Source organism: Salmo salar, unplaced genomic scaffold (assembly GCF_905237065.1).
Source record: "Salmo salar unplaced genomic scaffold, Ssal_v3.1, whole genome shotgun sequence".
NCBI lineage: Eukaryota > Metazoa > Chordata > Actinopteri > Salmoniformes > Salmonidae > Salmo > Salmo salar.
This window is the reverse complement of record NW_025547237.1, coordinates 1-11,236: the sequence shown is the minus strand read 5'-3', so window position 1 is coordinate 11,236 and position 11,236 is coordinate 1. Positions and strand designations below refer to the sequence as shown.

Genomic DNA, 11,236 nt, shown 5'->3' with positions numbered 1-11,236 from the left:
TAATCTGAGCACTGCGCCCAGAAAAATACGCGTTGCGATACAGACTAGACGTCATGTTGGGGAGATCTAAAATCGAAAATACTATGTAAATAATCCATTACCTTTGATTCTCTTCATCAGGGGCCTGTTGCACAAAACTAGGATAAGGGATTAAGCCAGGATATCTTGGTGATCCTGGCTCAATTGATCCGTAATCCGGTTGCACTAAAGATGGATAGGGGGCAGGAGGATATGGTATAAATTACCATGGAGATTTATTCTGTGGAGCTAGCCTGCTCCAGACCAGGCTAAATTCCAGGATCTATTTAATCTCATCCCTAATGTCAGTCAGCAGTCACCACAAATGGAAACCAATAGTTATTTCACTGCTCACTATACATTGTTATCACATAACTCAGACCCACTGTCATTATTTAAACGTTTGTGATCATTAATTTCAATGATTTTGGATAAAAAATAATTTTTTAGATTATGTTGCTATCATTAGATAATTTACAGTTTCCCATAGACTATAAGGCTATATATAAAAATGATAGAATATTAGGGCCACAGAGGGGAAAAAAACACAAGTAATAATATTGTAACCGGTTGTTTTAAAGGAGGACAGTTGTTAAAATGACAGATGTGGGGCATTTCGTGAAATTGTACTTCAGTATGGTTTCATAAACAAAGACATGCTGATGTGCCAGAATATTAAGTATCACATTGTCATAAGTATCAAAACTGTAAAAACAATATGTAGCTTTTCTGCAGAAAGAACCAGCCTCATAAATTTATGACTTTATCCTTTTTCTTCAGTGTGGCCCTAGTACTCTGTCATATAAACAAATACACATTCCATATGAATATAAAAACACAATGTGTAACATTATGTTCCTTTATTGAATAAGGACAAAACAAAGCAGGTAAACCATCAGCTCCTTTCGAAACTGAAGTCACAGTGACTACAAGATGGAAAGCACAGAATCCAAGCATATTATACAAAATGATACATACACATTCAAAGGTCTGTATATAACACACCCTGCATGTCTGCACACTAAAATAAATGCAGGACAAATCCATACACATCAACTGAACAGACAAATGAATGGATGCAGTAGCCTCCCTGCAGCCTTGTATTACACAGTATACCGCACAAACATCATAAGAGGCCAAATTCGTAAAAAAACGAACCCAAAAAAAACCCAATTCCTCTGCCACCGCAGGACATATTTAACCAAAATTGAAAGCACACATACTAACTAAAATAATTCAACACATATTGGTCCCTCAGCAGCCGACCACTGTCGTCATCAGGGAAGATTGCCGGATTGTCCCAGTCCATGGCTGGTGGCACTCTGGGGGCCCTCTCCTTCCTCGGGCAGGCCACATTGTGGAGGACAGCACAAGCCACAGTAATATCACATGCCCTAACAGGGGCTGACCCTTAATTTGTGAAGGCAGTGAAAGCGTGCCTTCAGGAGGCCAAAGGTCATTTCAACTCTGGCCCTGGTCCTGGCATGGGCATGGTTGTAGGCCTGCTGTGCTTCCTGGGGGTCTGTGAAAGGTGTCAGGAGAAAAAGGCTGGCAGCCATACCCCTGTCTCCCAGCAGCACACCAGAGAATTCACCTGTCAACACAAAATCTCATCATTACTACCTCATAAACACAGTGATATTCTTGACACAGCCATGATGGTTATAAATAGGGGTTGTGTGGCTTACCTTTGATAGATTTCAGAGGCCCGAAAGATTCTGGAGTCATGGACTGAGCCAGGCCATTTTGCCACAACATTGCTGATCACACAGTCAGCATTGCAGACCATCTGAAATCATAAGATGAGGAATATTACACCAATCAATGCACATCACTGGCAATGCAGAGTGTTCGTCAATGGACAATATCAAAAAGTTATGTTCACCTGAACATTAATGCTGTGAAAGGATTTCCTATTCACAAAATCGGCCTCATGGGCACCTGAGGGGCTTTTATCCTTATGTGTGTGCAGTCCACTGCACCAATGACATTGGGGAAACCTGTCACACAAAGTAATGAGTATCCTACTATGTGTTAAGTTGTCCTGTAATTTGTAGATCCTCTTACCTGCAATCCTATAGAACTCCTCTTTGATGTCACAGAGTCTTCTGTGGCCAGGGAAGGAGATGAAGACATCTGCTAATGCTTTGATAGCCAGACACACACTCCTTATTGTGCGGCAAATTGTGGCCTTGTTCAGCTGTTCTGCATCCCCCCACTGAGTACAGGAAGGCTCCACTAGAAAAAAAGCGCAAGGCCACACAAACCATTTGCTCCACACTCAGTGCATGGCTCCGTGCAGTGCGGTGCTTAATCCTGGGACCCAGTAGTCTGCATAGATACCTGATGCCATCTGCAGAAAACCTGTATCTTTCATATAGATGGTCATCAGGGAAGGCCAGTGGGTCCAACCGGTCCCTGAAGACCCTTTCTCGCCTGAAGGCTCTCCCTCAGCACAAGTGCTTCTTCATCCACCACATCTCGCACGAATGGGCATGCCATTGTCAGAGCAGAAAGGAACACACAATTTTGGGCCTTCATATAGGCTAGTGGCCACACCTGGTGCTGGGGGTGGGCAAAAGAGGGCGATGCCTTATAACGATGACTTGGTTGTACTGATTGCTGGGAAAATAAAAAACCTTAGAAAGATGCCACCGTCCTGTGTGCTCACAATAAGAGCTCATATGTCATGGCTCACTTGACTTTACGAGAATATACCTAATTTTTATTTTGAGCTGTGTCATCTTCTTGGAGCTGGGGAGGAAAGAAAAATAATGATTAATACATTTGTGTTACAGTTAGCATACAGTGTACATTGAAGGCATATCTCACCTCCCTCTCAAGTTTTTTTATTTCAAGGTCCAGTTTCCTAATTGTCCTCTTTTTATTTCGGACTCCAGTGCAAGATTTTCCATCTTTTTCTTCTTGTACTGAATGTCTATGTCTGCCAGTTCTATTTGGCGCCGGAGGTGGTTGCCATACAACTTTCTGATAGCTTGTGAGCTCTGTGAACACAATACAATTAGCGCAGCTGGAATTTGGCAGGATGTGGTGTCCTTTTATTAATACGCACTATGTTGCCAGGCTGGTTTTCCCACTGTATAGCATCTGGGTCCTGTAAAAGAAATTAGATTTTTTGATTTTGATGAGGACTCCTCACCATTGTAGAGTAAATAGTACTTTCACAGTCTTAACATGATACCTCATGCCTTCTGGAATCCAGAGAGATGGTCTCCTCCTCATCATCGTCTCCATCATGTGCTGTTGCTGCTGCACTGGGGCCTTCACCCTATCACATTTAATCGGATTCATATTGAAGCTAGTAGACAAGACATGCCAGGCCTACAGTATGCCTTTGATGGAGTACTCACTGGATCAGCATCGTCTGGTGCTTGTGCTGGTGGCTCTAACAGGAACACAGTGCTGCCAGACACTGCAAGGCAATAGGTAAACCAAAGTCAGACAGTCCAAATTGATTCAATATGAATGTGGTTGTATCCCATGTAGAGATGGAAGGACATACCTTGAATGAAGCGGGTGGCATCTTGGGAGGAACCTATGCTCGTCTCTTTCCCCCCAGGGATCCCCTCTAAGACGGGCCTGCCTTTATTTAGCTCCAAGGCCATGTCCTCTGCTGGGGTAAGGTCAGCCTTTGGTGACCCACCACCCGTGCCTTGTCTGTGGGTATTCTTTTTCACTGCTAAAACAGTACAGACAATGTGTGAGCAGGCACCTTCTGGGTACAATATATGCTTGTGCTTTGTTAAATATTAGTCAGGGACCATACCATTCTGCAGAATGTTCTTGTATTTGATTTTGACCTGCTGCCATGTCCGTTTTGGCCCGTTCATGTTTAATCTACACACACACACACACACACACACACACACACACACACACACACACACACACACACATTTAATGGAGTCACACTGCAAAAAAATTACTTGGTATTTTTGTCTTGTTTTCAGTAAAAATATCAAAAAATCTATCATAGCTTTATACAGTGTGATGGAGTTACTTTACACAATTTCACTCATATCTGCAGTGCATTTCAATAAAAATTTAACCGTTTCATAATTACAGTACAACTGCATTTTTGGAGATGTGAATTAAATATTTGAATTGTAATTGTGATGTTTCAGCGGAGCGGTGACTGTGTAATTGTGCACTACTTACGCATTCAGGCGGTCTGCAATACTTTGCCACGCTTTTTCTCTTTGCTTTATCACTGTGGCGGTGTTGCCTTTCTTCTTAATTATATATTTTACCTCCTCGTATGCCTCCATGAGGATTTGTGCTTCCGACGGGGAAAAGTACGCGGCTCTAGTTGCCATGGTCTATTTGAGTGAGCCGTGAGCGCGCACCTATCCAGGATTGGTTTCACCTGGCTTAATGAATCCGTGTCTGCTCATCCTGGCTTGGTCTTTGTGCAACCAATTAAGCCTGGACGCACATGTTTTGGCTTCATTGAGCTCAGCTGAGTCATTTATCCCGGATGTCTTAATTCTACTTTTGTGCAACAGGCCCCAGATGTCACTTCCAAGTATCACAGGTCCATAACGAATGTAGTTTTGTTCAAAAAAGCTAATCATTTATGTCCAAAAATCTCCGTCTTGTTAGCACATGATCTAAGCCAGCCGGACTTCTCGTCATGAACGAGGGGAAAAAATATATTTACGTTCGTTCAAACATGTCAAACGTTGTATAGCATAAATCATTAGGGCCTTTTTTAACCAGAACATGAATAATATTCAAGGTGGACGAATGCATTCTCTTTTATAACGTATTGGAACGAGGGTACCCAACATGAACTCGCGCGCCAGGTGTCTAATGGGCCATCATCGTTCCATGGCTCTTGTTCGGTCAGATCTCCCTCCAGAAGACTCAAAACACTTTGTAAAGGCTGGTGACATCTAGTGGAAGCAATAGGAAGTGCCAAAATATTCCTCAGCCCCTGTGTTTTTCAATGGCGTAGGTTTAAAGGTAATACAACACATCAGGTATCCACTTCCTGTCAGAAAATGTCTCAGGGTTTTGCCTGCCAAATGAGTTCTGTTATACTCACAGACACCATTCAAACAGTTTTAGAAACTTTAGAGTGTTTTCTATCCATATATAATAAGTATATGCATATTCTAGTTACTGGGTAGGATTAGTAACCAGATTAAATCGGGTACATTTTTTTTATCCAGCCGTGCAAATACTGCCCCCCTAGCCCTAACAGGTTTTAACCTGGGATGTTGTCCTTTCATACAAAACAGTTTTTATTAAGTTTGGATGAAACACACATACCCACAGGGCACTCACTGGTTGAATCAACGGTGTTTCAATGAAATGACATTGAACCAACATGGAATAGACGTTGAATTGACGTCTGTGCCCAGTGGGTAGGTACAGTACGTCCGAAAATAAACGGAAACTACTGAATCATCCCTTTAAATTCACTTTTTTCCCTGTTTGCCTAACTTGCTCATGAGCCAAAGGGCTCCCTAGGATTTGTGCAGTACAATACATCATAGTAGAGTATTTTTAAGTTGAAAGTTTGGACTGAATATCTTGACTCTGTTTCCATTGACAGCTCTGGATCATGCCGGCGTTTGGCGCCCGCCCTCAGTTTGACAACACGATTGGAGCAGAGTTCTACGAGTTCAACATGTGGGCGGCTGTTGTGAATATCGGACTCCCCTTCGAATCTTTTACCGTATGCACTCAGTCGCCAGCCTCTTTGAGGTCTTCCTAACCTCCTAAACTGGCAAATTACAGAAACAATTCTGAAAATGTATAAAGATATATATTTTTTTACAATCTATGTTTTATTGTTATACATTGTTCTGTCCTGAGCATGCACTGAAACATATATAAAGAATAACATTATATAATACAATTTCATTTTGAATGAAATATGTCAATATCAGTGAGCTAGTAAACTGTATAAATAGTTGTATATTAAATTATAATTGATGATGACTTTGTAATAAATTGCACATACATTTACGTAAAACTTTTCTGGGATATGAGTCATTCTTCTTTGTGGCACACTGTAATACAACACAGACCACTCACTGGCACTGCTTATTTTTACTATCTCATGAGTTTACAACAACTGTCTTACCTATAACACAACATATAATGTTTTAGTACCCCATTGATTACAAACATGGTTAAAACTATCATTTTAATCTGATGGATGGCAAGTTTTTTGCATATTTCTCCACCCCCGTCCCTCAAGTGTTTTACCAAAGCAAGTGGGGGAACGAGCGCGTTGTTGTTGTTTGAATCCCAGGTTGCCAGTTTGTAACAATCCCAGGTTGTAACTACCCTAGTAAAACTGACTATCCAACCAATCCTCGACTTCGGCGATGTCATCTACAAAATAGCTTCCAATACTCTACTCAGCAAATTGGATGCAGTCTATCACAGTGCCATCCGTTTTGTTACCAAAGCCCCTTATACCACCCACCACTGCGACCTGTATGCTCTAGTCGGCTGGCCCTCGCTACATATTCGTCGCCAGACCCACTGGCTCCAGGTCATCTATAAGTCTATGCTAGGTAAAGCTCCGCCTTATCTCAGCTCACTGGTCACGATAACAACACCCACCCGTAGCACGCGCTCCAGCAGGTACATCTCACTGATCATCCCCAAAGCCAACACCTCCTTTGGCCGCCTTTCCTTCCAGTTCTCTGCTGCCAGTGACTGGAAAGAATTGCAAAAATCACTGAAGCTGGAGACTTACATTTCCCTCACTAACTTTAAACATCAGCTATCTGAGCAGCTAACTGATCGCTGCAGCTGTACATAGTCCATCTATAAATAGCCCACCCAATCTACCTACCTCCTCCCCAAATTGTTTTTATTTACTTTGCTGCTCTTTTGCACACCAGTATCACTACTTACACACCATCATCTGCTCATCATCATCTGCTCATCTATCCCTCCAGTGTTAATCTGCTAAATTGTAGTTACTTTGCTACTATGGCCTATTTATTGCCATACCTCATTTAACATTTACATTTAAGTCATTTAGCAGACGCTCTTATCCAGAGCGACTTACAAATTGGGCTTATCATATAAATTCTGTACTAAGGTTCCCTGTCTACTGAAAACAGAGAACCAAAACAATAATTTACAATTCACCATCCCCCTCAATTGATTGTTATTTGATGTACAGTTGCATATAACCTGTACATCCAGATTTTTAGCATAGTCCTTGAAGATAAGACATTTTTTTTTAACTAAAGTAAAATTGGCTCTCGATTATAAAGGAACCATACCAAGTGCTTGTGGTAACTTCACCCTATATATATATATATATTGTCATTGTACACCTGAAAGATTTTAACCCGTAATTTTGGGGGGGAAAGCACAAGTTAGTTACTTTAGAAAAAAATGCCATCTGAAGCAAATTGTGAATGAAGATGTTTCATGTGTATTTTTATAACGCATCTAAAATGAACAGTCACTTTCTTCAACTCATAGCTTAAAAGACTGAGGTAATGTTTACTAAGTCCTGAATTACAGCACACATGCCTTTTTCATTTGGAAAGCCAACATACAAAAAAAATAAAATAAAAAAAAACCAAAAAAAAAAAAACACCCCAAAAAACTGAGCATAATATTAACCAAGCTTACTCCATATTTCGTAATTTAAGACTAACAAAGAACTTGAATACATATAAAAACAGTTTTGTAGAACTAAAGCACTGGTTCCATTTAAAACATAACCCAAAAACAGATGGCACTGATTTAAGTAATATTCACAAATCTGTGAGGTTTTAAAAAACCGTTTTGTCAGTACATCAAAGAAAATACATGGGAAATTCCTTGAACCTTGACACAATTTCACGATTTAAAAAACGGTTCAATGTTATCACATAACCTACAAGAAAAGGTGAGGTTTAACCTCATCGACATGTCTTGGATTTAGTAAAGATAGCAAGGTCAAATGACTAAAATGTCCCAAAAGACCAAATAGTATTTTAAACAAAGGTAAAACATACTGTATGTATCTATTATTCCTTGCTAAAATTATTTGGCATCATACACCTTCTCTTGTTTCTTTGTGTCTGGTGCAGTATAACACAAACACTTAGTACATTTCACCTGTGTTTTTCATCTCTTCTGTAGGCAACCAATGTGAATTCTTTAATCACTGATCCTCTGACTCCGGCTGTGATTGCTTGATACATTGAGGCTCTTCCGTGGTTTCATTGTCATTATTTTCAACTTCATCATTGTTATTTTCATCATCTTTGTTATCGTTTTTTTCATCAGTGACGACATCCCCTTGCTCTTTCACTTCCATCTCTGCCTCACTGTCGCCATGCGTCTCCTCTTCACCGTCACTGAAAGGGTCAAGGCCTTTCTCTTCCCTCCTGCTGATCTCCGCAAACCAGTCCCGCACCTGCTCATAGCTCATACTGGACTTGGCCACCAGTTCATCCAAATCTTTCTCATTTAAGACCTTATGCTTGAGGTAGTGCTCCTTTAAAATCTCTTTACCCGTCTTGACTTTGATGGCAGGGGTTGTTTGTTTGCAGGGGTATGGCCGCCTCGTCCTCCTGGACCAACCCCGAAAGCGTTTCCGTGGCTTCTTCTTAAGTTCACCTCCGTTCATTGCCTCGTTAACTTTTCCACTCTGGTACAAGTAGTACCACTTCAGGTTACTGTTCTTGCAGGCATACCGGGTGTCTCCAAACCAGTTAACAATGTAGGTTCTGGGTAACCCGCTCTCCTCTGCCATCTTGTCGTACTCTTCAGCAGAGGGCCACTGGGTACGAACAAAGGTGCTTTTCAGGACGTGTAGCTGCTCTGGGGTTTTCTTCATTATCTTTCGGCCGCTGGGTGGAGTCTGAGCCTCTTGCCCAGAGGAAGGCGCTTTGATCCGTTCACTCTCCGGCTCCTCTGCGCCATCAGAGTCCACTGGCATTTTTCTCCTCTCGGAGAACCAGGCGTCCACCTCTCGCCTAGTCAGTTTAGTCTCCATTCTAAGCCTACTTAGCTCCTCATCGCTAGGTTTGTCAGACTTCTGGTAGCTGGCCTCCAAAAGCAGAAGCTGCTCCGGAGTCTTTTCCTTGAACTTCTGAGGTGTGAAGTCAGGAAAGGCGTGGCGGAACTTGATTCGTGGATCATAAATGGGCCCTTGGGTTGTCGGAGAGGATTCACTGGCTTCGTCGCTGGAGTCGATCACAATGGCTGTGCTGCTGCTGCCGTCGTTACTGTTGGCGCTGACTGAAATGTCATTTAAGGCAACGCCGTGGTGGTCCTTTGAGTTGCGTTGGTTATAGCGTGTATCGCTGAACCACTTCTTTATTGCTCTTTTGGTGAGGTTAGTGACCTTCATCAACCGAGAGATTTCTGCCTCAGTGGCAAACTGTCGTCTCAGGTAACTGGCCTTCAGCTCTGCTAGTTGCTCCTTGGATTTTTTAGGTCGCGCTCCCAGGGAATCGGGACTGAGTGGAGAAGCGGTCTCAGAGGTGGAGGGTTCTGGCACCTTACTGACACTGGTTCCGGGGTTGGGGATCCCAGCTACAGCTAACGTGATGGGTGAGGCCACAGGGACAGCGTTGCCACCCCCGACCTGAGTCAAAACCATCCCTGGTTGCCCTACAATCTGACAAGTCTGAAAGATGGACTGCAGGCCATTGGCTGCTGTTGCAAAATTGGCTGGGATGACAGTGATGGTCTGTGGCACCGCCTGCACTGAGCCGTTAAACTTTTTCCTCCTGGCCTCCTCCACCTCCTCCGGGGTCCAGCTCACACCGTGCTTCAGCCGCTGAGCAGAGAACCATACCTTTATTTGCTCCTCTGTGAACTTGGTTTGGGCTGCTAGGCCCATGATTTCTGACACAGATGGGTAAGGGAACCTGTTGTAGGCGCTGACCAGCAGGACATTATTGTCCATGGCCCCATTGTATGTGGGGATACTACTGACCGGGATGAGGAGCTGGGTCTGGGAGGTCTGCTGATTCTGTAAGGCAGACAGAACTTGAGCCAATGTCCCTGGGGGGAGCATTGTGGCAGAGTTACTGGTCTTTATTTGGAGCACGTTTGGGCTGTTGACCATTATGCTTTGCTGAATAGGTTGAATGGTCAGAGGGGTCGACACAGCCACTACATTGGGGGTGACAGGAGGGGGGACCACCTCCTCCATCTCTTCCTCCCCATCACTCTCCACTTTAATGACACTGTAATCTGCCATTTTGTGTGACCCTGTAAACTTCTTGGCCTCAGACCTACTCTTGATCTTCATGATTGGCGTTTTGCTTAGGGCAATACCCTTACAGGATGTGTCATCATCCTCCTCAACCTTAACAAAACTGCCATCAAAGGTCAAGTCATGGTTGATGCTTTGATGCTCAAAGATGGTTTGATTGTTGCGTTTCACCATAGTCCTGGTGAAATTGTCTTCTCCAGGGTGGTGACGTGCATTATGCTCCAACAATGCATCATATCTCTTGGTGTGAAAGTCACATTCAACACACACATAAGATGAGTTTAGAACTATATTTGGGTGCTCAGTGTCCACATGCAAGGTAAACATATTGAGCTGTGAGGTCTGAAAGCTGCAGTACTTGCACTCATAACCTCCTTCTGCCGTACTCGAGTCCATAGTTTTAATGAAGTGGTCGATGGCCTGTGAGTCATCCTCATTCGGGATGCTTTCAGTTGAGTTTTCCACAGGACAGTTAGCGGCCCCCTCCTCAGCCTCTCCGTCTCCCTCTTTAACGACCTCCATGTCAGGGTCTGAATCCACCATTTGAACAGGAGGGACCATGCAAGGCGTTGTTGATTTTCTTCTGCTCGCCATTATCTGTCTTATCTGAGCTTGTGTTGAATATATATATATATATATATATATATATATATATATATATATATATATATATATATATATATATATTTGTTTTAATCTAAATCTTGGTTCAGGTCTTGTTGCTCCATTCAGGCGCTCAAACTTGAATGTTGGCTTATTCTTAAATCCCGTGCAGATAACTGTCGTTTACAAGCATCTTGCAACAACCAGTTAGCTTCCAATCTGACTGCTGATGCGCCTTCTTCCGCCTTTGCCGTCGTTCCTCACCCACAAATGCACTGTCGACTCCGGCAGTGGCACACAGGCGCAACGAGTCCATCTGTTGTTACCATAGACTCAGAGCAGAATAGTGAATGCGCCGAGATTCGTTTGGTTTTTCACTACCTCCTCATGCCATTT

General features: G+C 42.9%; 1 protein-coding gene across 1 annotated transcript; it reads right to left on the bottom strand.

Moving 5' to 3' along the window:
• Nucleotides 1-7,913: 7,913 nt before the first annotated feature.
• Nucleotides 7,914-10,881, bottom strand: LOC123731746 (zinc fingers and homeoboxes protein 1-like). Its single transcript, XM_045711148.1, has one exon. The coding sequence runs from the start codon at nucleotides 10,829-10,831 to the stop codon at nucleotides 8,171-8,173; it is 2,661 nt and encodes an 886-aa protein (XP_045567104.1). The 5' UTR covers nucleotides 10,832-10,881; the 3' UTR covers nucleotides 7,914-8,170.
• Between the last annotated feature and the right edge of the window lie 355 nt (nucleotides 10,882-11,236).

Coding starts and splice junctions, on each gene's coding strand:
- LOC123731746 (XM_045711148.1), bottom strand. CDS start 10,831: ATGGCGAGCAGAAGAAAATCAACAACGCCTTGCATGGTCCCTCCTGTT.